At 27.2% G+C, this 26,148-nt stretch overlaps 4 protein-coding genes across 7 annotated transcripts; 2 read left to right on the top strand and 2 right to left on the bottom strand.

Annotated features, from left to right (window-relative positions):
* Nucleotides 1-49: 49 nt before the first annotated feature.
* LOC118072993 (alpha-tocopherol transfer protein-like) lies at nucleotides 50-3,364 on the bottom strand. The gene is made up of 4 exons (XM_035093249.1): nucleotides 3,168-3,364; nucleotides 2,245-2,383; nucleotides 1,352-1,511; nucleotides 50-697 (listed from the first exon to the last, which is right to left on the bottom strand). Exons 1-4 carry the CDS (start codon nucleotides 3,174-3,176, stop codon nucleotides 76-78), a joined length of 930 nt encoding a protein of 309 aa, XP_034949140.1. The 5' UTR covers nucleotides 3,177-3,364; the 3' UTR covers nucleotides 50-75.
* A 198-nt stretch (nucleotides 3,365-3,562) lies between these two features.
* On the bottom strand, nucleotides 3,563-24,717 carry LOC118072991 (uncharacterized). 4 transcript variants are annotated; one of them, XM_035093246.1, is made up of 8 exons: nucleotides 24,632-24,717; nucleotides 6,650-6,739; nucleotides 6,351-6,556; nucleotides 6,144-6,273; nucleotides 5,559-6,058; nucleotides 4,346-4,597; nucleotides 4,166-4,216; nucleotides 3,563-4,100 (listed from the first exon to the last, which is right to left on the bottom strand). In XM_035093246.1, exons 2-8 carry the CDS (start codon nucleotides 6,717-6,719, stop codon nucleotides 3,942-3,944), a joined length of 1,368 nt encoding a protein of 455 aa, XP_034949137.1. In that variant the 5' UTR covers nucleotides 6,720-6,739; nucleotides 24,632-24,717; the 3' UTR covers nucleotides 3,563-3,941. The 4 variants fall into 4 exon arrangements, with proteins under 4 accessions (XP_034949137.1, XP_034949135.1, XP_034949138.1 ...); XM_035093244.1 differs by lacking the exon at nucleotides 24,632-24,717 and adding an exon at nucleotides 7,159-7,293; XM_035093247.1 differs by lacking the exon at nucleotides 24,632-24,717 and adding an exon at nucleotides 7,180-7,293.
* On the top strand, nucleotides 9,136-14,165 carry Orco (odorant receptor co-receptor). The gene is made up of 8 exons (XM_035093243.1): nucleotides 9,136-9,312; nucleotides 9,386-9,901; nucleotides 10,109-10,363; nucleotides 10,456-10,709; nucleotides 12,658-12,757; nucleotides 12,822-12,926; nucleotides 13,079-13,234; nucleotides 13,744-14,165. Exons 2-8 carry the CDS (start codon nucleotides 9,386-9,388, stop codon nucleotides 13,792-13,794), a joined length of 1,437 nt encoding a protein of 478 aa, XP_034949134.1. The 5' UTR covers nucleotides 9,136-9,312; the 3' UTR covers nucleotides 13,795-14,165.
* Nucleotides 16,985-25,074, top strand: LOC118072995 (ras-like protein family member 10B). The gene is made up of 5 exons (XM_035093252.1): nucleotides 16,985-17,315; nucleotides 17,477-17,637; nucleotides 20,791-21,027; nucleotides 23,306-23,509; nucleotides 24,635-25,074. The coding sequence occupies exons 1-5, from the start codon at nucleotides 17,246-17,248 to the stop codon at nucleotides 24,758-24,760; spliced, it is 798 nt and encodes a 265-aa protein (XP_034949143.1). The 5' UTR covers nucleotides 16,985-17,245; the 3' UTR covers nucleotides 24,761-25,074.
* Nucleotides 25,075-26,148: the final 1,074 nt, after the last annotated feature.

The raw sequence follows: 26,148 nt of genomic DNA, 5'->3' as shown, positions 1-26,148 counted from the left end.
AATTGCGGAACCGCTTCATTAGACGATGGAAAAAATCTGTGATAATCAAGAATGATTTAAATAAAGAAAAAAAATCTAATCGAAAGATAATTGTCTGAATGATCCTTCAATACCAAACAAGTCATCTTGAGTTTTAGGTCTTCCTGGTCTTAAAGCTTCGTTGGACTTCAGAGCTTCTTGTTCTTTAAACCATGGTCCGTAATCTTCTAGCTTTTTGATCCATGTGTTATTGATGTCCTGAATTGGTCCAGCATCACCTCCATATTCAGCTGGTAATATTTCTCTCGGTATATAGTCATAAAGAGTTGTAATATCGCTGTGCATGAAAATACGATTGCGGATCTTTTCCTTTAGGAAAGGCTTGACAAAGTTGACGATTGAGTCGACCAAAGGACTGACATTAACTACGTGGATCTCTTTAAGCTTTACTGGATAGGCTTCTTGAACGCAAATGAGAAATTTCTTAACTAAGTTTGGAGTGAATTTAGCAAAGTGAGCTGGCGTTGCTACTGATGCATCAAGAATGTAAACATCTCCAGCTACACCTATTAGTTCTTCTTTGAGTCTAATGTCGCCGATCATCATTACCAACTTCATTGCTTCGGCAACATTTGGTGTTGGGATGTCCTTATCTTTTCCTTTCATTACTACGACTCGTCGACCATTTTTGGTTAATCCAGGCAATGGAGGAATATATCTAGAAGTAGAAAATCATTTTAAGTTATATCATTTACTTATGAATAATTCTGTACACGTAGATTTCTTTTACAAATATTCAGAGTACAAAGTTAATAAATAACTCTTTGCTAGTTGTTTACTTTCAATATTTTACATATAAGTTAGCTAAAAGATGTTTCTTTTTTATTTTTACCAGATAACATTTTCGATTAAATTATGAACAGAATCTAAAACAGTTTATTTTGTAGAAAAACAAACTATTTATTTCATTTTCTAATTGTTAGTCTAGAATTACAAGAGCAATAGAAAAACTCCACCCAGAAGATAAATAAATTATTGGAGTCAAAAAGAAAGTTGTAATTTAAATAGAGTTCTCAAATGAGAGTAATTTTTCTTCGAATAAAAAAAAGGTTTTAAAATTTCTTTTTATTTAGAATTGACTCATTATTTCTAGGTCTAATTATTCTATTTGCTTATGACATGGAAATTATCAACATGGTTACTTATTAAATAAGATAATTGAAGTAATTTTGTAAGATACTTTTGATAGAAATTCTCTTTTGTTACTTTGTTGTAGTGTATTATGATCATTATAGTAGTAATTTGCATTAAAGAAGTCTCTTCTAGGGATAGATATGAAATATTTATGATAGCTGAATAATTAAGTAATTACATTAAATCAAGAACATCTCGTGTCTCAGGCCTTGTGACATCCCGGTTGCTGAAGAACTCAGGCGCGGCTCCTCTCATTGTGAAATACATGTCTAGCTTCTTTTTACACTTCTCAAGAGAAAATTTGGAACCTCTAAGGAAGGTCATTAGCCTTAAGTCATCTGAAATACATTAATTTTAAATTATAGGAATTATTAAAATAAAAATAACTGATTTTCAATGCAATTTAATTAATTTTAAATATTAAAATTTTTTTTTTCAATTTACAATCTAGTGATTACAATTCATTATTTTAGAATTAATTTTTAGTTAGCATTTGATGTAGTTTTTTTTTTAAAATAAAATTATTTCTCTTTGAAATCTCTAGTATTATAAAGAAAACATTTCTAGTTTCCAAAGAACATTCTATTCGTTACTGAGTAATTATTTTTTTTTTTAGTTACAAAAGTTTAAAGTCAAAAGCGACTACTTCACTTCAACATTGAAGCACATAGAGTTCAAGAGAACCGTGTAACAAATTTAAAAAATCTTTTCAAAGTCTTGTTTGAGCTTATAATTGTTATCTATAGATCTTCCAAACTAAAAACTTTTGTTTCTATTGAAATTATTTCATCAAAGTTTTATATTTGCGATTGAACTTAGCAGTGATAAATAACGATCATTAATAATCATTAAATTTAATTACAATAATCATTAAAAATAATCACGTAGTACGAAATGTGTTTGACATTATAAATAATTTTATTTCCGATATTCCAATAAATTTATTTAATGATACGAAGTTCTTTAATTTAAGTAATCAGTCGACGATTGTTTTTAAATCAAAATTAATTTTTTTTTGTATTGTTAAGTTCGGTGATTAGTCTAGACTGCTGAAAAAATTGTTGTCATTACCAAATGAATCCGGGAGATGAGGCTGTTTTTTCAACCATTCTTTAATATGCTCCAAATCTTTGTCTCTAGTTTCAACGTTTTCATTTAGTTCAACTCGAATGAGTTTAGACATCTCCTCTGTCGGCTGAATTAAAAGCATCTAGAAAAATAACACAAGGTTATGAATAAAGTAAATAGCATTAATTTTATCATTACGTATTCTTCGTGACAGTTGTATATATACTCATTTTGTATAATCTTTATACCTTGAACTTTTATTTTTTTTAAACTCAAGACACATGAAGCAAAATAAATTTGAAGAAGAAAAAAAATTATTATATCTAATACATCAAATTATTTGCTAATTCCAGTTGTGAAAATATGAGTCATAAGGAATTAAAATGATCGTAAATACACGTATGATAGTACAACAAGTGTACACATTTTGAGCAATGATTAATCACAAAAAAGAATTCAGGTTTAAAGTTATGTTTTAGTATCAATTATGGTACACGTGATCGGTTTGTATGAGACGCAATAATTTTGTAATAACATAGACCTATCGACAAGAAATGAAAAAAATTTTTACTTAAGACGAGAATTTTTAAATGGAAATTCATCACGGTGACCGAGCACATTGCTCAAGCAAACTTTCTCTTTCTTCTCGTAAATACACTGAGAGTAAGAGTGACAGAAAACTACATACTCCTTTCCCTTTTTACTCAATAAATTCTGTTGATCTTTTTGCATGTAATTTTCGTTAAATGAAAAATAAAATTATTCCCATGACTACCAATGAATAATAAACTTTATTATAGTTTTCAATAATTGATAACCTGATTTCTAAAAAGAACAAAGATGATTCTATGATTAACTTATTTATCATAAAAAAATTACTCAATATTATTAAAAAAAAAAAATTTCTTGAAAATTTTTTTACTCACCTTGGTCATGGTGATTTTTTTTCAGAAACAATTAAAGTGAAAAATATTAATAAATAAAGTATAATAAAGGATGATGTAGAATCCGTAAAGCTGCACAGTGATAAAAATTATTTATCAAAAAAGTAACAAAAATGACAAAAAAGTCATTCACAATAACAAAAGTCCACAAGCGAGGAGAAGAGCGATCGGTTTAGTGAGAACAAATCCACTTGGACCGGTTCTCTTTATATATTTAGTCGCTATTCCCCACTCTTGACCTCTTACTTTTCTCCTCCGTACCCTAAATGTATATTCGTTACACTAAAACAATTTATCCTGAGGTAATACTTTAATTTTCTAATTTAAAAAAACTCAAAAAAGATAAAAAAACACACTTTCTCTTAATTTCATCAAAAATCTGTCAATATATATAGCACAACAATCAATACTTTTTCAATAATTCCTATTACAAATTTTTATATCTTTTATATAATTTTTCTTGAAAAGTAATAAACTGAGTATTGTTGGCATCAACAATCCAACCTTTCTTCCGCCTTTATGAATTGAAATGAGCATTTTCTACTTGAGCTCATCCGTAAAGGATAATTTACTCAATATGGAAATGATTGTCGTTAAAAGCGCAATACAACATTAATTAGACCTGAAAAAATACAATCTTAAGAAATCTAACGAAGCAGCAAGTAAGTGAAACGCGTTCTTCTAGTTTTATAATTTACTTATATTTTTTGAATTAATATTTGACCAAAAATAATTGATAATTCAATATTTTGCTACTTAGTACGTAATAATCATTATGACAAGAGTAAGAATAAATTTGAGAGCCAAAGATGAAGTTGTGCGGTGAGATGTTGATGGATCATCTCTTGCCAAGTCCGAGTCTGATGAGTAGCGATCAGAGTTCACTGAATCTCCATTATCACCTAACTCTTCATTCTATAAAGAACAACTAATTAAGAAAAGATTATTTTTTTTGTTCATTTAATTGATTAATTTCTTACTTCGTTTGAATCAGCATCTGACTCTTCAGCTTTTTCATCATCTTGTTGGGTCTAGAAAGGAGAGAATAATTAGTTGAATTAATGAAAAGACATTGGACTTTAATTCCTCATGATTTTGTTGGATAATAAATTTTTTGTCATTGAACATAAAGTCTTTAAAGATGAGTAAACTTATCAAACCTCATCGTCATCTCCAGAACGTATCTTCCTTTTTTTAGGACCATCTTTAATAGAAATGGTAAGAGGAAAAGTTTTATTGTCACAAATGCCATGACAACCATCTAAAGTTGACTTAAGTGCTATTGGAAGTTCGAATACAGCAGTGATGTTCAAAAGAAGATGTGGTTTTAGTCCAGAAACATAATATGGAATGGTTTGATCGTCTTTAGAACATTCGCCAGTAACTACCATTAAAGTTTCATTGAATGGAACCTAGAAAATGTAATGATGAATTATTAGCATGTCATTGATAATTTGATGTGACAAAAAGTCGATAAAAGATTTTTAATGTTCAAAGAATGATTGAAATTTTTTTTAAAATTGACTTTTGCCATTGCAAAATAAAAAATAATTAATTTGTGGTAAAAAAACAAGTGTTTGTGAGTATAAAATAGCAATGTTATCTGAACAATGTGAAATCTCATCAAAAGATTATTTTAGCTTTATATAAAGATTATGAAATGATTTCTATACATTAATAATCAAATTATTTACGTATATTTTATAAAGTGGTGATTGTATAAATCTGTTAAATAAACAGGTATAAAGAGTATTTCAATTATAATATTAAATTCTATTATGTCATATCAGACTAATTGTTGGATAACCGATGAATAACACTGGTTTAAAATAAACTAGATTTTTTTAATCCATTTAGTATATATAGAATGAATTTTATTCCAGTCAATTTATAAATGAATGGCTACTTTAATTACTCTAGCAGAAACTGTTAGGGGAATCTGTAATTCCATTGAGTATAAATGTGTATACCAAGTACACCTGAGCCTATGCAAGCAGTAGTCTTAACATTTTCATGCTCAAGCGACTGTGTTTTTTGTGAAATATTTTTAAGAGATCAAAGATTCTTTTTACAAACTACCGCATGTGAGATATTTTATGCAGAAAAGATCTTGAAAATACGCAAATTTACAGCAAAAACAGATGTTTCAGTCTAGAGCTAAAAGAATTTTCAACTAAAAAATCCCCACGGAGATTCAAATGAATAAATATGTTGTTGCAAGAGTTTATTGCAACATGATTTTAACTATAATTACATAAAATTATTAAGAATATATTATGTAGAGACTTAAATGAAAAATTAAGGAATTGTGATAAATGGTTGAATATGAATTACACAACTTTCTAGAAAAGTAATTAAACTATAAGTAATTACCTGAGTTTCAATAGTTTGATATACTCTGGATAATTGATCTCCAGGTGTAATGACAATCAACAGAAACCCTTTACTATTGGAAGTAAGTTTCAAATCCATTAGTGTATTGGATATAAGATCAATAAATTTGGGTGGTCCAATAGGAAACATTGATTTGTGTTGAGAAGGAACTCGGTTATGTATAAAATGTTTTCCTATTACTTTAAAAATTGTTCTAAAAATTAATGAATGCATTCGTGAAATTGTCGATATAAAATTCCAGAGTGCATCATAGGCATTGCTTCGGTTGACTGGGGAATTCATATTTAAAACAGACGATGATAATGTTGGATGGTTATTGGTATGATTCAAGTGCCAAGAATCTTCTGAACGTGGCCTTTGTTGAAAAAACGTTGGTTCATTTTTATTTTTTTTATTCCCTAGGAATTTTTTATCACCATGAACTGGATTTCCATTATTTAAAAATGATGGAAGGGTTGAATTATTGCCAGAAATAGTTGCTGGAATTTTTCATCAAATTTTATTATAAAAACAATTGTTAATAAACCATGAACTCACTTCATAAATTGATCATTTAATTATTACCTGTGCTCATTTCCTTCATAAGTTGTGCCCAAGTCATTAATTCATTGATATTTTTTTTCAAAAGTTCCTCACACTGACAATTTTTATGATCACTCAACAACAGTGAATTATTTGATGCATTTTTGCAACTCTGTAGAGATCGAAAAATTTATCAATGCAATAAAATAAATAAAAAGTCTTTTATACAGTCTTTCTAAAATTAAATACACTCAGGAAGCCCTCAATCGGAAATGAATGATTTTCTTTAAATTTTTTCCAAGCATCTTCACCTTGACTACCTTCAACTATGATTAGGATAGCATTTTTAGCTATCGATTTGTCATTGTTAGAAATATTATTTGGAAAAGAATAATTCTGTAGATGCTCAATGACCTTGTGTATAGTGATGTGTTTTTCCTTGAGTTTCGTACTTTCTGGAAAGAATAAATTTTTCACAATAAAATTAATGTTAATAAATATAAAAATAAATCGAAAAAGAAAATTATTTGTACAATGGAAATACTTACCTTGTTCAAGAGTGAAAACTGAAGAAACTTTAAAAATACTAAGAAGTCCTAGAAGGATCCAAACCTTCATCTTTTCAAATCAATGTTTCACTGTAAAAAATATTTGTTGATAAATAGTAGAAATATAAATAAAATTTGCTAATTAAGGTCATAAGTTAAATCACTGATTCTATATTATAATCAATAATTTGTAAGTTAACGAAATAGACGGTTATTAAATAAATAAGTCTGACATTGAAACAAACTCATTTTATCCATAACTACACTGTTTCCCTATGTTATCAATTATGAATACTAAAAACGTCAAAGCAGTGGTCACAATAGTATGATCTAACTAATTTTGGATCGATCGTTGGTTTAAGTGTTCTACTTATAGTTCAGAAGAAACTCCTCCCTGTCCTTTTAAACTTTACATGACCAATAACCAATTAAAGAACCCTTAATGACATCACCAAGGGCAATCATTTATATACATATTAAAAACATATGTACAAATATGTTTTATCTACCTGACGAGTTGTCAACTTTACCAGGGTTATAATGTTCGATGGCTTCTAGTAATATTGCTCGGTGTCTAGTAGTTTATAACGTGAATAAAGTTTGTTGAGGTTGAATTTAATTGGGTTTCGATACTCAAGTAAACAAAATTGGTAGACAAACAGCCGTTTCTTGGACACCAAAACAAAAAAAAGAAGCTCGAATTGATTCGAAAACACAATATATCTATTTCTCATTTTTATTTATATCTAATTTTTTTTTATTAAATTTTCTGTATTGGACACAAATCGGAACTTCAATTTTACTTTATGGTAAAACTTGATGAATGAATAATGATGGATAGGTTTACCTAATTATTTCTGATTGATTGTAATTGGTAAATGTTGCAAAAAAATATGACGTAAATTTATTTAATGCTGTCTCACAACGTTTATCATTAATATAGGTGCGATTAAGTGATGTTACGTTGCTTGAATATTTATAATCAATTCTTTTGTACTCATTTACATACTTTAAAACAAATATTACTTCCTTAACTGACTTACAATTTTAAATGTCTAGTTCAAGAACTAGTATAACATGACGAAACTAACTGAAAAAAAAAAATTAAAAAGAAAACTAAGACATCTTTAAGTTATTTTCCTCTTATGCTTGAAAATTCTTCAAGAATTTTTGTAGCAATAAGTATTTTCAACTCCCTATTACAATCTTATTACTCGAATGTATTTTTAATTACATTGGTAACATTTTATGCTGTAAATAATTAATAATAATTTTTTGAAGGAAGGTAGACTTTTACAATATACTAATTGATATAATTGGTGATTGATAATTAACATAGCATATTTAACTTTAATCAGAATATATATTTTTTTATAACTTTTCAAATCTTAATGTCGTTTCTACTATAACTGACAGCTGACAAAACTTTATCAATTTTGTACGTAGTTTTCGTACAAATAGTTAAAGCCAACTTTTTGAATATTTATGCTAAGTATTGTGATACATATACTTTCTATGCATTTCTATTTTTCATTATTACTATTCATATTATTTGTTTCTTCTCATCTTAAACCTAGTTATTATAAATGACATTCCACCTCAGTACATTATAATACATTGTTACATATCAATCATAGTTATCAAGTGCTAAATTTTTTTTTAGAATGAATACATTTTCTCACAAAAGAATGATTCTACGAAAGAAAGTGTAAAGCCTTTTAAATATTTTATTCAGAATAATATCCAATAAATCTTACGTTGTTTTTCAGTAATGTTTCAATTTTGTATAAATCAGTGTTATGAATTTATTAAATTAACAATAAGATAAAAAATTTGTCAATAATTTGAAATGTCACTTGAATGATTAAATATAATCTTCCATGTCAACTATCTACTCTTCTAAGTCTATCAATAAATAATTTGATAAATAAATCATCATCAAAACATTCTAGAATGCAAAAATTGTTGCAATTTTCAATACGGATTATCTTATGCCAGAAACTATTCTGTCCCAATTTTTTCATAGAGGCTACGAGAACCACAATTATTTTTATCTTCAGATCTAAATAATTGTTAAAATAATAATTACTTGTTTGAAACGGAAAAAAATATTAGGAATTAGAAACACACAAAAAATAGTCACAAATTTGAATGTAAATTTTTAGTAAAATCGAAGAAAACAAAAAAATGAGTAAACAAATGTGAATGTGATCTAGGGGGAAAGTGTATGGTCTTGGCATCGATACTCTGTGATAAATAATAAATGAAGACTATAGAGTCTTACCCCTTCGCAGGGCAGAGAAATCGAGTAAACGTGAAGTGAGGATGGCCCTCTTCGTGGGGCCTCGACAGTTTTACGCTTGCGTGTATGGATTGCTTGGATTTTATTCGTCCACGTGAAGTATATTTTAGGAGTGGGAGATATTGGTGGGGTGTTTAAAACGTTTGATAATAAAATTCTAAGGGACTAAAAAAGTACATGAAGACAAAGGAAACATTGTTAATCAGTTAAGTGAGAAGCCGATGTTGAAAACATCGCAAAGTGCGCGAGCTAACGTGCTCGCTATCAATGTCAGATTCTGTTATTAAGTTAATCGTGTGTTTCTTGGTGGTTTTTATTGATATCTGAAGTTTATTAGCTGTTAACAACATCTCCATTCAAGGTAAGAATAATCCCTTTTCTGCACATTTCTTTTTTTTTAAAATGAATTCTAATAAAAATCGTCGTGTCTCTAGATGATGAAATCAAAGTATATGGGCCTTGTGGCCGATTTAATGCCAAACATCAGACTTATGCAAATAAGTGGACATTTTATGTTTAATTATTATGGTGAAGGGAGAAAACTTATGCACAAAATCTACTGCAGTGTCCATTTGTTCTTAATTCTTCTTCAGTTTGCCCTTTGTGGACTTAATTTAATGTTTGAAGCTGATGATGTAGATATTTTAACAGCCAACACTATTACCATACTCTTCTTTGCGCATCCTATCATCAAAATTATTTACTTTGGATTCCGAAGTAAATTGTTCTATCGTACTTTGGCTATTTGGAATAATCCCAACAGTCATCCTCTTTTTGCTGAAAGCGATGCTAGATATCATTCTATTGCTCTTACAAAGATGAGAAGACTTTTGTTTTGTGTTGGCTTTGCGACCATTCTGAGCGTTGTTTGTTGGACTGGAATTACATTCATTGAAGATCCACATAGAACTATGATTGATCCTGAAACCAATGAAACCTATGTTGTTGAGGTAAAAATCATTTAATTATTATTATTATTTTTCTTAATGAAAGTACCTATTTCTGGATGAAAAAAGTTTTTTATAATGAAATAAAGTTCTGAAAGAATAAGAAATAAAATGAATACATTAGGGAATATTGGGCATGCATTGTTACAACTCTTGAGAATTCATTCAAAGCTATGAAATTAAATTTAAAATATCCATTATTTCATTCAGCTCCCAAGACTAATGGTAAAATCCTACTATCCTTTCGATGCTCGTCATGGAGTAGCACACATAGCCATGCTAATATTCCAATTCTACTGGCTTCTGATAACAATGGTCGATTCAAACTCATTGGACGTTCTATTCTGTTCGTGGCTGCTATTCGCTTGTGAACAACTTCAACATCTCAAAGCCATCATGAAACCCTTAATGGAGCTCAGTGCAACTCTTGACACAGTTGTTCCAAACAGCAGTGAATTATTCAAAGTATTTGATTTATTTATTCAATATCTTTAATACCAGTTCTAAGAGTAAGTATTCAATTTCTCAACACTCTATTGTAATTTAATCTCAACCAGGCTGGGAGTGCTGACCATTTAAGAGACACAACTGGAAGCGTACCCTCAGCTACTCCAGCAAATGGGGAAAGCATGTTAGATCTAGATTTGCGAGGGATTTATAGTAATCGTCAGGATTTCGCAGCAACATTCAGGCCTACAGCTGGTACCCAATTCACTGGTGGAGTTGGACCCAATGGACTTACTAAAAAGCAGGAAATGTTGGTCAGAAGTGCTATCAAATATTGGGTAGAACGACATAAGCACGTTGTAAGGTAATTTAATTAAATTTTCATTCCATATTGTATCACTAAGATTCCATTGCGTGACTTTGGTGATTATATATAATAGTTTTTATTACAACATAATAGAATCGTTCTAATATTTGAATGGCATTATCAATAATTATCAGCTTATACGCATATTTTACCCTATCAAAATGATCCCATATTATACAATTTTGACATTTATCTATGTTTGATGTTATTATTTATTCATGAAGACAAAGAATTCCACCCTGAGAACATAATAATACCATGAAATACAAAAATTGTTACACGCAATGTTCAACTTAGCATTAAATTGATAGGAATAGGAAATTATTGGAAATGAATGGTTTATGTTTAATAATTGAAAAAAGGTAAACTTGAAAAAGCTGAACTTGTTTTGTACAAACACTTGATTAATTAATAATAAAAACTAATTTCCAATGACCTTAAAATACTCTATAGAGTACATATTATCAAATTATCTTAAGGAACAGTCAGGATAATTTTTTATTCGACCTTAAATACTTGATTACATTCATTCACCTTCTAAGCTAACATTGATGGAAAATAAAAGATATCAATATTCATATATTTTACTAATTTCCGGGCTATTATCTGAATAAATATCCCAGAAAGCTTTTTAAAAAATGATTAAATATTTATTAAAGAAAAAAGAGAAACATTTTTTGAAAATTTTCTCTGCTCTACAGTAAAACTGGAAATAATTTATTGATAATAAATCATTTGAATTCAAGAGATTGTTTTTATAATAATGTAAAAATTTGTTTTCCACTCAGACATTTTCATTTCAGTTTTCTTATTTAGAGTGTACTTTTTCTCACACTAATGTAAAATTTATCAAGTTAGTGCGCGATATTGACCGTAACGGGGGACGTGCCCTCCGAACTGAACGATTCACTAGGCTGTACATCATAAGCTATAGATTATACATGTACAACTACAACTTTATATCAGTTTTCCACAGTGTCTATAGAATTTTTTCTAAACGTTCCTTTAGCGCGTGGCTACAACCACCTGCAACTCTCGAGCTTTTTATTCAAATATTTAATTGTGCACTTCTATTTTTTATTTTACCTCACCCCCTTCTACTTCTCTATATGTCATTACACTGAAACATTCTTTACAATCGTGGTCTACTGATCAATTTATTTTCTTATCGATCAATTGATGTGTATAGATTCATAATGAGGTTCATTAAGATTTATACATGAAAAGTGATGCTAAATTTTGATTCTCCATTTAAGTGATAACCGTTATCAATATTTACAACATGTCATCGAGTTGTCAGTCACAAAAGAGAGTACACTTGCGACCTATCGATTACTAAACATAACATGCATGAATTGATATGTGTTGCTTACACTAGAATATAATATACATACGACCAAGCCATTTTAAAGTTAAATAAATTACTGGTGAAACTGATAACATTGCATAAATATATTACAGAAATGAATGATGTTAACAGCAAATAGAATTTTTAATAAATTTAATAATAATAATAATAAATTCGATTGAAGGGCAAAAATTCAATAAATTACATTTAGTTTTAAATAAAAATCAAAGGCTTATTATATTTTGTTTATTTTATAAGCTATTTTTTTATATTAACAAAAAAATTGAAACGTTTTTCCACTATTTGATGAATAAACAAAATTTCATTTAATGAAAATGAATGATAGGAGATATATTTTATTCAACTTTTCATAGAAAACTTTTCAACTTTGATTTATTAGTAATAATCTGTGTTTTTATGTTGAAATATGAAACTGTAATAAAAAAAAAAGAGCATTATTGAGAGAATGTTATTGAGATGATTATTGATTGAGTAGAAAATTTGCTGGTTTTTTTTACTGAATAAAAATGCCAGTTCTTTTTTATAAGTTGAGATATTTCTTGCTTAATATTAATGAAAAAAAAAAATTCTTTCTAGGCTTGTAACAGCAATTGGTGACGCTTATGGTGTTGCTCTGTTGTTTCACATGTTAATTACTACAATTACTCTCACTCTGCTAGCTTACCAGGCCACTAAGGTAATTTACTAGCTGAGTAATTTAGTGAAATGATTATGCTTAAATTGCTTTTATTTTCCTACAGGTAAATGGAATCAATGTCTATGCTGCTACAACTATTGGATATCTGTTGTATGCTTTGGGTCAAGTGTTCCTTTTCTGTATCTTTGGAAATCGTCTTATTGAGGAGGTAAAGTTTTATTCGTTTTACCACTCATTAATTAACCTCTCACTAGTGGTTTTTTTTTTATTATCTGTTCTTATTATTTTTATATTGTTGAAAATAATTATGAATAGTCGACAAGTAATGATTGAAATTATTTAAAATATTAAATTTTTTAGAGTTCATCTGTGATGGAAGCTGCTTATTCATGTCATTGGTATGATGGTTCTGAAGAAGCCAAAACCTTTGTTCAAATAGTTTGTCAACAGTGTCAAAAAGCAATGTCTATATCAGGTGCAAAGTTTTTTACGGTGTCGTTGGATTTATTTGCCTCGGTAAGTCAAAATATGATTGATTAGTAACATAAATAGAATCTGGAAAAAATCAATATTTCCATTCTTCACAATTCACCTTTTGATGTGAATGAAAAATTCTATTCTCCTTTGATTAATATTTTTTCATTTAATTTCAATAGATTCCATTATTATTTCAAGAATTGATAATTTAATTTATTCTATTATTTACTATACAATTGGCATTTAAAGAGAATATTTATATTAAATAATAGGAGATGAAGGAGTTTTTCTCTGAGTAGTAGAATAAATTTATTATTTATAATTATTTTATTTTAAAGTTATATTCTGAATTTAACACTTTTTAGTTCTTAAACAAACATTAATTATGTTATTTACTGCAATTAATTAATTTCTAGAGATTTGATGTTGATGAATATTGCCATAAAAACTTTCTATGGCAGTAGAATAACATGATTATGGTCTGACATAATCAAATATGAATTATTGTTATTATAATTTTGACTAATGACTTTTAATTTAAATTTTAGGTTCTCGGTGCCGTAGTAACTTATTTCATGGTCTTGGTTCAACTGAAATAAAGCGCTTGTGCATCAAGAAAATTCATCATTTCGAACGATCAAGACGAAAAAATATTTTCAAAAAATTTATACAAATTTATTCGTACATTATTTAGCGAAGAAATTTTTAACGGGCGTGTGTTGTTTACTCTAAACTACAGTGTTATAAAGATAATTTTAAATTTAAATGAACATTAAGCACAGATTTAATTGTATAATGGATGCACATTTTAAACTGAGGGGAAAAAATAACGCTATACATAAATGTAAAACATTCATTTTTTTTTTATATTAATTATATACTAGTTTTACTAAACAATATAAAAACAAATCGCAAGTTTTATCTTTCAAATAATTATATAAATAATAACTTTTTACAATTAATAAAAAAAGAAAAGACAACAAAAGCCAAAGAAATAAGCTTGCTTTTTGGATTTATACAATAAATAATTTTTAAAAAAATTGTAAATAACGAATTAATTATTTATTAAGATACTTTACAACATTTCCACTGATTACTATTTTATTTATTAATACTTATTTATCATTAATACACAATGTATTTTTTCCCTCTTGTGGTTATTCATCTCTATGGTAATAAAGAATTAATAAACAATTTTATATAAAATATGATCCCTTGGAATTTTTATTATATCAAATATATAATAGTGGACAATTATAAAATCATTACTATCAATTATACTACAATAAAGATAATGATGATGATTATTATTAACCAAATAGAACCGAAAAAAGCCTGGAGATTTATTGAGTGTAAATCAAGAGAAGGGTAACGCAAGCGCACAAGCTCAACAGTGACCTCGAGACTGGGTTGAGTTTCGATCGAGCTTGGAGGGGTTGCACACACTACTGTCAAGCCAACGAGACAACGAGAAAGTGAGAAAGTGTCAGAGAGAGGGAGAAAGAGAGTGAAAGAGATAGCCATAAGAATAAGAGAATTGTAAAGCCGCGAGTCTCCCTCGTGTTTGACGATGCGTTACGCGTTTGAGATCAATTTTTTTTCATATTTTAAGGGATATCGTGATAGATAGTGAGTCAAATAGTGGCTGCGAGTCGACCAGCATGCACGTCAGGTTCACCAGTTCGAGAAAAACGCGGGGGGAATTTTGAAAAACGGACTTTTAAATAATTATTGTAAATAAAAAAAATAATTTTCGAGTGATGATAAATTAATTGTGATTTCATAATTTAACGCGAATTTATTCTAGAAATTTTTATGATAATAATTGAAGCAATATTGAAATTATAGTTTATTAAAATTATAAAAAAAAATTTAACAAAACGTTATTGATATTAAATAAAATTATACAATCAAAACCAACAATAATTAAATAAATAAGGTAAATTAATTGATTAATAAATAAAAATCATATTTAAATGCAATAATTTTACTGAAATAGCAATAAAGACTAATTGCAACCGAGTGCCAATGTAAATTATCTATTACCTGAGTGATTAATGTATTACGACTAGTAATTGAATATAAATTTAAATTTTCATCAATAATTCATTGTATATTGATTAGATAAAAAAATATCAACCAATTGAATAGCAATAAAAGTATTTCGACAAGTGACAAATAATTCATGATAGTCAATAGTATTTCGTGAGTATTTTGAGATATTTTTGACTGAAAAAATTGTCAAAATTGATACAAAAACAACAAGCAGTTGGAGGAGGCGAAGCCTCCTTCCTCATCGACAATGTCGTAAGTTAATTTTTATTTAATTACTCTTCTCTACCAATTCATCCTTCATTTTCTTAATTAAATTTTTAATTAAATCTCTTCTTGACGTGATAAAAAAATATATATTTTGCACATCATTTGATATAAATGATTAATTATCACTTGAGTTTAATCATAGTTTTGTCGATATAATTGATGATCACCTAACTGCCACTCTAGGGGTTGTGATGCTCACGTGAACGTAACTGGGAAAGAGCAAGAGAGGAAAGACAAAACTCTCGAACGTATCATCATAAACTATCGAATTTCACTTATAGTCACATTCTCATAAAAGCATCCAAACGTCACTTAACATCACTCCATTAATCTCTCTTTAATTCATCCATAATTATTCACAGCTAAGCTAGAGGTTTATCAACGCTCTCATATAAGATATAACATTCAGGCATGCTGTGTCTAGAACATGTGCCAGTAAAACAACCAGTCCTGGTTTAGTAGTCAGACGTAACAAGTAGAAAGACCCTAACAAGTAAAAAAAGTTTCAAGCATAAAAACATCGAGTGGCTAAAGCCCATCTAGGCCAGATATTACTCCAGCTCTTTTATGTTCATCTGTGGAGATTCTTGAACTAAACAATGGAACTGATGTGTCATTAGGATTATTAAATGACGGTTGGATTGAGGGAATGTATGAAAAATGGACTGGGGAATATATCTAAGGGATTATTTAAATATTTGAAATACTCATCGTATGATGCTTTTGAAGCTTAGTTAAAAATTGACATGGCCTTTGGTATATTGGAAAATGATAAAATTTTTATCTTCGGAAATGTACTTGAAAATATATATCATAGTGTATTTTTTACAAGAAATGAGCTTAATTTAGAGATATTATTACTAAGAGTTTCTGCATAGGAAAGCGCTTTTATGATTATTGAAGTTGTTCAGCATGCTGTTGCTGTCTGACTTTTGCTATCATCATCATTTTTGGAATGTATGAGTTAGCAATAGTTGACAGAAATTCATGTGAAATATTATTATGGTCATGGTTACGTGATACAGTTTTATAATATTTTTTAAGCTGTCAAAAATTATTAATTAAAAGTTTTGAAATTATAAATAAATAATTATGAATTCATTATTAAATAACAAATTATTTCAAGTGTTGAGGAATTTTCCTATCTTAAATAAAAAAAAATAATATAGTTAATTATTTAAAATGATTGTTAGTTATTAAAAGTTTCTGAATAAAAAAATAATCAAATTACTTTTGATAAAAAATGTTAAGTTAAAAGTTTACCTTTGGTAACTAATAGTGTTTAGCTGTCGTAAAGCAGCAAAGAAAAATAACGTGGAAATTTCAATTTTCTTTACAAGAAAATATAATATTTGAAAAATAATTCTCATTTTATTTACCATAAGGGAGATATTTTTTCTCAAAGAAAAATAAATTGATATTTGTTTAGTGTGAAATGTATCTATGTATACGTATATATAGATACTGATATCAAAGGAAAGCGTTAAGCTGCGAAGGATCACGTAAAAGGACGAAGGATACATTGTGGAGGGGAGGATAAGGAATGACATCTGTATTTCATATTCTCTAGGGTCAGTTGACCTGTGAATGTCGCACGCGCATATTCCAAAAGGAAGTAGGATGTTATCATAAAATTAATTCAAACTTTCAAAGCTAATAATGAAATTTTCATCACGTTGTTTCATTAATCTTAAAAACTTTTTTAAATAAAAACTTCTTTATTGTCACATGGACAACACGAGTGAAAGTCGGCTCTTATTACCGATTACAGGAGTTAACAATTACAAACATTATTTAGGTCCTTAATTACTTTATTATTATTAATTTTAAATTTATTTATTGATAAATATTTTAATTTTTTTTTTTTTTTGATAAATAATGTGATGGGGTTGATAGAAAAATATTTTTTTAATTTGTGAATGAATTGAAATCTAATATATGATCGTTTTCATGTTGTAGATCTCGATTTAGATTACTTAGAAAGACGCGCCGGTGATCCAATAGGGGTTGAAAATGTCGACAATAGTTCAAAGGAAGAAGAGAGCCCAGCCGATAGTCTCGATCGCGTTAAAGTGATTTTTCTTGGCGCGCCAGGAGTCGGAAAGTCTAGCATTATTCGAGTGAGTATGTGCCAAACAAAGTAATAAGTTGTGCTCCAAAAATTTATATTCATTTTTAAAATGTTTTACTGAATTTATTTCATCTATTTTTGATGTAAATAAGCCAATTTTTTATAATTACTTGTGAAGTTTAATTTTATAGAATCAATTTTATTATTTTTATCAACCATTTTATCGAAAAAAAATATTCAAATAATTTTCCATGAAATAAATTTGCTCTGAAATTGTATGTTAGGTAATTTTGCATAATTTTTCAGTAAAAAAATTCTGCTTTTCATGAATATTCTAAATAAATCCAATAAAAGTGTTTATGTTTAGAGCTAATAACTATAAATTATCAACTTATCCAGCTGTATTTAAATGGACCATTAATGAACCGTTAATAGACTTCATTAGCTATAAATAAGCTACTCTTTCGTACATACCTACCCCACTGTTTTAACAAACTTTAGTGAATTATTTATTTTTCTATCATACTTCTCTAGCTAATGTTTATTTTTTTAAATGGTTACAATTTTTTTTTTTTATTGTTATAATAATGATATGCAAGTGTAAATAGAAAACCCTACATTTTCTATACTCGTGTATTCGATTTTTTTTTTCTTGTATTTTATGTCTATACAGTAGTCAAGTAGAGTAAGACATTTCTGAAAAATGAAAGAAAAAGAGGCTGTAAGCGCTAACAGGACTCTTGAGAAAACTTATTTCCTTTCGCTCTGATGCACGCCTCTATTAATTTCCGAACCATATTTTCTTCAATTGAAATCTCCACTTGGTTTACTTTTCAATAGTCTTTTATATACAGATCTTTAATTAATTTCAGTTTTCTAATTCATTACATCAAGTTTATAAATTCTTTTTTTTTACATATAATTTAATTTTTAGGTAAATTGATCAATTATCTATTAAATTATGATGATAGAAAAATAAAAAGTTACAAAAGAAAATATTTTCACAAAAATAAATGATGAGAACTTGGTAAATAAAAGAAAAAATTTAAAATATTAAATCATTTATAAAGAGAAAAAAAAATTTATAGGGAAAGTTAGATTATAAGTTATGATAGTAAAAGTTTTAGTTTTTATGAGCAATTTGTAGTTTTTTGAGTTGGAGAGTACGAAGTGTAGCTGTTAATAGAGGTCTAAGAGGATTAGATTGTTTTTAGGATCTAATAAATCTGGATCCAAGTTAATCTAATCGAGTTTCATCATTTTTTTGGATAGAAATTTGTTCATTCATGAATCTCTCTACATTTACACCAATTTTAAAATTTATCGATCTATTGTCTGACCATAAATACAATTTTCTACGTAACTGCTAGCTTTTTTAATAACTCGACTATTTCCATAAAATAATCATATCAGTAGTTATTAAAAAGCTTGAAGCTTAGTGAAAAAAATGTAAGAAAAAGTTTGAAAAATGATACAAGTGACAGAAGAAGCATGCAATATTTTTACAAATGTATTCAGTTCTGAACTGTTTTGAATTGAAATCTCTAAGGTATGCAATCCGGAAATGAATTGTGCTTTTCGTTCGAGTTTATGGTAACTTTCTGAATTACATTAGAAGACTATAATTTTATAAGAAATAACGAATTTACTGATCCCAGCTGTACTTAATCTTTTAATAGAAGTAAAAGCTTCTATCAAGTGCTTTTAGTAATTTTTGAAATATTGCTACATTTTGTTTTTGCTTTTAATATATTCAAAGAAGATGGTAGAAGACTGCCAGTATAAAAGATCTTAGCGAGGAAGATGAAATACTTGAGTGAAAGGGATGAATATATTCCAGTAGGAATTATATTTAATAATGTGTCAACAAAAAATTTCTAAGGATTTCTTAATGTTTAAACCTTTTATGTTGTAATAAAAAGTTAACTTTCGATGAATATAAAGCAAATGAATGTTTAAAAAAGTATTTATCCATCTTTTTTGAATTCAATTTAGTCAGAAAAAGATGTTTATAAAGTGTATTAAAATGTTATAATATTTGAAGTAATACTTTGTAAAATATTAATAAATTTTCTTCAATAAAAGTTTAGTAAACGGATAAAAATAATGAATATTAAAATTCTTCAGGTGTGAATAAAAAATAGTGAAAAATAATTTAAGGAAAATTCCGATTCTTTAACGGACATTAAATGCTTCATAGTGAAATTTTTACAGATACATCTAAAAAAGAAGTTGATACAAGAAGAACATATTACATTTTTTACATCAAACTGATAATTAAAAAAAATTTAATGACACATTGATGATTATATTGATTTTTACGTGAAATTTTATTAACATTTATCAAAATTTGTGTCACCAACACAAAAGAAATAAATTTGTTTCAAAAAATGCAACTAACTTGCGATATTTATGACTACAAAGTGTATAAAAAAATGATAAAAAATATCTATATATTTTCTTCATTGAAGTCTTGAATTCCAACACACTTCATTCAGTTAACTTTAATATAGCTTGAAGGGAAATAAATTTTCAATGTAACGTAGAATAAAAAGACATGTATCATCAATATATTGAATAAAGTACTGCTTACTGTGATCAATAATAACGTAGTTTAGACATATATATTATAATAATTGTAATTATTATTTGGGCTATTATTCTATTATTAATTAGATCCTAAATAATTCCAATAAATGATTAATAATGAGAACAATGGAGCACAATAACTATAATTCAACTGATTATCATAATGTTATTAGTCTATGTGACAAAGCAGAACTGAAACAGTGTAATTTAACTGTCAACTTAGTTATTGCTTTTTTTTACACTCTAACAAACTGTTACTAAAGAACAGACAATCAAAAAAATTCAAGTGTATAAAAATGATTGACTAAGCAGAAATAAAACATAGGCCTGAGTTGATAGCTGATAAAAAATTCATATCAGTTGCTATAAACATTCAAAGGTAAAAAATCAAGGTTCTCATAGTTTGCAAAATAAAAATACATCAAAATATTTATTGAACAATAACTATTAAAATTTAGTTAGTACTCAGATAAATACTTTGGTGCAATTCAAGTCTTAATAGGTTTAAATAAACTTATTCTCTAAATCTGACATGAAGAATTTGAGCATGAAATAATAAAAATGGCATTTGTTGAACGTAAAAATTCATTTATGGAACATTTTGGTTTTATAGCAATTTGTTTGGAGTGAGTTCTACGAAGAATATCGTCCAACAGAAAGAAGAGAAACATTTTATCCTAGTGTCGTTCACGCGGATCGTCTTTATGAACTTAAAATAACGGATTTACCAACAATCCCATATTTTCCGGTTAGCACACACTTGGAGTGGACAGATTTTCGATATTATGGGCTTAGAAGTGCTACCGCTTATGTTCTCGTCTTCGATCTTAGTAACCAAGATACATTTCAGGTATTACATTTTTTTTTATATGTATTATTGAGCTTAATTATTTAATAAAAAGGAGTATTATCAACAAAAGTTAAAAAATTATTGATGAAAACTTTCTATAGTTGTAAAAAGCAATCGAAACTTTAGCAGAAATTTTCGATTTGACACATCAAACCAATAGTGTTTGCAGTAACTTTCTGAGGATTTTAATTTACTCAATTTAGATCTAAAGTTAGAAAATTGTTTCAACGTATCATTTGGAGAATGTTAAAAGTTATTTAATTAAAAATTTACTATTATAAATCCCGGATGTAACGAAATTATGATGGATCATGTTGAGATGAAGGTTTGATAAAATTATTTTTAACTTTTTCCATCATAGTTTATATCAATTCATTCATCATAATTCCATAAAATTCTCCTTTTTATATTTCTAGTTTAATGATAAATTATTAACGTATTAAATTTTATTATTATCTAATAATATTATTGAATCAATTCAATGAATATTTACTTATTTTATTAAAGAGAGCAATATTATTTATAAAACTTTTTTTATCGAACAAATCAATTATTTACTTCAAAATAATTTGAATTTCACATACTATGTATTCACCTCTAATTTACAACGAAATTCACTCAAATCAAGAATACTCATCATAAAATATATCGAGATAGTATCTTCGCGAATATCACGTTGAATATCAAGTTAAAATGGAAACGTTGATGCAATAAATACTAAATAGATTGATACTTGATATTAAATGGGTTTAACTCATAAAATGGTGTAAACTTTATGCAGATTTAAATCAACTGTATTTATGTAAATTATTGTATATTTTAAAACAAAAGAGCATCCCTCTATCATGATTTTCATGCATATCTATTTGAACTATTAAACAACATTTTTTCCTGAATAGTTGTTCATTCAAAAAGTCACACAATGGAAATTTCTTTGTTGATTAATTCAAATGCATCAGGTGAAACAAAAAATTTTTTTTAGGTCAACAGACATTGCAAAAAACTAGACTTTGTGAACCAGTATTTTTTTTAAACTTCATTTACTCTATTATAAACTAAAATATTAAACCGTTTGAAAAAAATAAAATATTCGAAAAATCTTATTTCCTGAAAAGATATTTTAACATAAAATCATATAAATCTCTTTAACCAAGTCTCATTACCAACTACGTTATACGATTATCCTTTTAAAGTAAAGTGATTTCGTTATTGCTTCCTCTTTTTTTGTCACTACAACTTCCTGAAAAAATATATCCTAGGATAACATTTGCACCAGTATTATTTTACATTTTTCACAGGATTTTTTTAATACTCAACTCAGAATTATTATTTATTTTTAAATTCCTTATCGAACTTGTATTCAATTTAAAAAAAAAAAATAATAAAATCGATAGTTTATAGATAACTTCAGCTGAAGTATGATGCGATAAAAGCCTTATCGTTAAATTTACATCGTGAGCACAATAATATCGGAAATTGAATTAAAAAGTCCCTGGATAGGATAAACGATGAAATGTTATAAACACATTTAAATTTAAGTGAATGAAGTAACGTTTAACTCAGCATCATCTTCAATAAAAAAAGTTTTTCAGATGATTTATAAAGAAAGTTAAATAATAACCCAGAGTTATAGTATTGTTGGTCATAATGAAAAGAACTTTCGTTATAAATCAAAGAAGTTTGTTTTCAATTTTTTAGAATTTTTATTTTTAAAAAATTCTTCCATCTCTTTTTTTCGAAAAGGATATAATAAAAAATTTGAGATTCTACCATTGTATAGTTACAAACTGCCAAAGCAGTAATCCATCATTCTTTCTATCATGATTTATTTGTTCGTGTGGAACGAATTTCATGAGGGAGTACAATACATAGTATTTTAATAACATCTATTGCAAAAATAGAAGCTCATATATTTCATTTATATTCATATAAATATAAATATCAGTAGGAATTTCGAGAAAAAAGTATTCATTTTGAATCTATGGCTAAAATTTATGCAACAATCTGTATATATATATATTACTTTAGGCAGTATTTTGCATTCGTTATATTCAGTCTATTCATTCAATGTTTCATTATTATTACTTTCTACCACAATGTTTTTTTTATTTATCATGAAAACAAAAACATTTTCATTAATAACTAAAATATGTAAATTTACTAAAAATAAATGACAACTTTTATATATTTCGGTGAAAACTCCTGATATTGAGAATAAATAAATAACTACTTGAAAAATATGACTTCATTTGATAAATAATTATACAAATTTATTTAGTACATAAGGACTCTCAGAGAACAAATTTACGAAGCAAGAGACATGAGAGGAGTTCCATTGTTGGTAGTTGGAAATAAGCAAGACAAATTGTCAGGCGTCGTTGCGTCAGGTACCAGATACCGAGATATTGTCAACCTTGTAAGAAAACACTGGCGATGCAGCTATGTTGAATGCAGTGCAAGATTTAACTGTCGAGTTGTTCAGGTAAATTTTATAATTGTTTATTTACCATTAGATTTTTTTCAACAATTTAATTCTCATAAGATAGATAATTATTATTTGCTAGAAAATTATTTACTCACGACCTATAGGATATACACAATTAAATAAAATTTGTTATATTTATCAAAATTTTTTTTCCTACTTTTTTAAAAATAGAAAATCCTATGTGATGGACAGAAATACAATAGAAAGCCAATCAAGCTCTTAACAAGATCTCAAGACAATGCTGGTTAAAAATAATATCCAAGAAAAAATATTGAATATGTTTTGAAGGCTGAACATGAATGTTATGATGAAAGATAACTAGAATATCTTGATAGAAATACTAGATTTTTGATTACGGAAAGAATTTTTTAAAAACAAAACAGTAATTCTCTCTTGATAAAAAGAAAATACGTTTTATTTATTCTTCATAGTTGAAAAAAAATATGCTGAAAAATGAAAAGTTACTAGTCAGTACAGAGACCAGTATTTTTCTCCATGTTATTTATTCAATATCTTGTCATATAATCGATTTGAAATATCATATAAATACAACATGTAGGTTTAGTTAATATTATAAATAAATAAGAAATATTCTTTTTAGTAAAGCTAAAAAATTGACAACTTGATCGACGTCTTCAATTAAGGATAAATAGTAGAAAGCATTTAAATAAGTTCAATTGATTTAGCATACGTACATACATACAATAGAGCAAAAATCGTATTGAAGTAAATGAAATTTACATATCAACCCTTTGTTACGACAGTTAGTAATAATTGTGGTGAGGATTTTTTAGGAATTATCCTCATTGATTAACTACTGTCTATTAATTGGTCAGATCAAACAAACAAAATAGAGTAAATACAGCAATGTACCAACATCAAGTAGAATATGAACAAATTATGGAAATTGGAGTACATTTCATTGAGAAGCTTTTTCATTAAAACTCTTTGAAAATTTGTTCAAAAAGCCATTTAATTTGATTCCATAATAACTCTCAATTTCTTTAATAAAATATTTAAAAAGCTCCAAGTAATTTGGAAGTTAAAAATAATTGGTATTTTTATAATTATTTAAAAAAATAGTATGCATTTTATGTTTTAATTTCATTATTTACTCACCAGGTCTTTCGTGAACTGATGAAGAGTATTCAGGCTGTAGAAGGCACTTCCACTCCGACCCCAGCAGCATCTCACCAGCCTCTTCGGTCTCATTCTCATGAATCACGTGACAAGTGTGTACTTCTTTGACAGCAAAAGACGTCTTGTCCAGACAATGATGTCAAGACGAAAGAAAAGAAGACACTGAAAAATTTCAAATGTCAAATAAAAAGAGTCTGATGTGGACACAATAGTGTTTTTCTTCTCTATTGGTATAGAAACGATGACAATTTTTGTTTATTTTTTTCTTTTTATTATAATTATAATAGAAATGTGCCAATGGGATTATCCCAGCTCAAGCAATAGCTTACATTTACTAAATATATTTTCATATACTTGTTATAAAAATCTTCGATTATTGGATATTATTTACAACTAACGATGGTTAAACACAAAATAATAATGTTAAGTATCATGGTTTTAGATAATAATTGTAAATTTCGACTAATATATAAATGAAATGACTCATTAGATTCATGATTTAAAATATTAGCAATATAAATTTTAAATAGTATAGTTGTATTTATTTAGTTCAATAACAGACAAGAGATTTTATGTTAATTTATAATTATATATTGAAATGTACAAATTAAATTTTTAATCAATTAACTAAGTATGTAGAATTCTACTCAAAATTATTTTCATATTCGTCAATTCTGTATGTTTTAAAAATTAATTAATAAATCAATCGAGTAATTAATTACTATCAACTCTATTATCCTTTACCTATTCATCTATATTTATATCAATTATTAATTCAGAAGTAGCTGATAAAATTCTATATAAAAAATTTTAATATCCTAGTAAGAAGATAATTAAAACAGAAGTAAACCTCATTAAAATGGATATTCTATCATTTAAAACTTCAATGTAAATTACTATTGACTTTCTTTGAAGATGTTTTCAATAAAATGAATTCGTAAGTTGTTTGTATAAGCTTACTAGCAGTTATAGTTTTATTGTATTACATCGTCTATACTTTGATGTTTCTTTATAAACTTTAAAGTCTTTAAGAATCTGATGATACTTTTGCATCATTAGTTGACGAATATTCATAAATATATTTAAAGTATTTTTAATAAAAATTCAATAACTTTATTCTAATAGTATCAAGTTAGAAATTGGAATAATACAGTTCTACAAATGTTCTAAATAAATAAAATAGGTTCAGATGAATTTATTTTTTCAATATTTACCTTTTTTACTTATTGTTCAAATTCTTGACATTGATAATCAAATGATTTTCTCGATGGTACGAGTTATTTTTCGTAATTTCAATTTTTAGTCATTTATTCTCGAATAATGATAACCTATCATTTTAACAAATTCTAAATTGTTTTGTATTATCAACTTTTTATTATTGAAAATACCCATTACTGTTTTTTTCTTTTCATTGGCATTGGAATTCATCCTAATTGCGTATTAAATAATATTCACTTTTAACTACTGTTGTCCATTACAAAAGATCCATAAATAAA

Source organism: Chelonus insularis, unplaced genomic scaffold (assembly GCF_013357705.1).
Source record: "Chelonus insularis isolate UGA/USDA-ARS -01 unplaced genomic scaffold, ASM1335770v1 contig_94_pilon, whole genome shotgun sequence".
NCBI classification, from domain to species: Eukaryota; Metazoa; Arthropoda; class Insecta; order Hymenoptera; family Braconidae; genus Chelonus; species Chelonus insularis.
The sequence above is the reverse complement of the archived record's forward strand: the minus strand, read 5'-3'. Positions and strand labels throughout refer to the sequence as shown.

Coding starts and splice junctions, on each gene's coding strand:
- LOC118072993 (XM_035093249.1), bottom strand. Junction 1,512..2,244: donor TCATCTCCCGGATTCATTTG/GTAATGACAACA, acceptor AATGTATTTCAG/ATGACTTAAGGCTAATGACC. Junction 698..1,351: donor CGAGATGTTCTTGATTTAAT/GTAATTACTTAA, acceptor TTCTACTTCTAG/ATATATTCCTCCATTGCCTG.
- LOC118072991 (XM_035093246.1), bottom strand. CDS start 6,719: ATGAAGGTTTGGATCCTTCTAGGACTTCTTAGTATTTTTAAAGTTTCT. Junction 4,598..5,558: donor ATCAAACTATTGAAACTCAG/GTAATTACTTAT, acceptor TACATTTTCTAG/GTTCCATTCAATGAAACTTT. Junction 4,217..4,345: donor GTTCTGGAGATGACGATGAG/GTTTGATAAGTT, acceptor TCTCCTTTCTAG/ACCCAACAAGATGATGAAAA.
- Orco (XM_035093243.1), top strand. CDS start 9,386: ATGATGAAATCAAAGTATATGGGCCTTGTGGCCGATTTAATGCCAAAC. Junction 9,902..10,108: donor ATGAAACCTATGTTGTTGAG/GTAAAAATCATT, acceptor TATTTCATTCAG/CTCCCAAGACTAATGGTAAA. Junction 12,758..12,821: donor TAGCTTACCAGGCCACTAAG/GTAATTTACTAG, acceptor ATTTTCCTACAG/GTAAATGGAATCAATGTCTA.
- LOC118072995 (XM_035093252.1), top strand. CDS start 17,246: ATGGACAACACGAGTGAAAGTCGGCTCTTATTACCGATTACAGGAGTT. Junction 17,316..17,476: donor CAATTACAAACATTATTTAG/GTCCTTAATTAC, acceptor TTCATGTTGTAG/ATCTCGATTTAGATTACTTA. Junction 17,638..20,790: donor GAAAGTCTAGCATTATTCGA/GTGAGTATGTGC, acceptor TTGGTTTTATAG/CAATTTGTTTGGAGTGAGTT.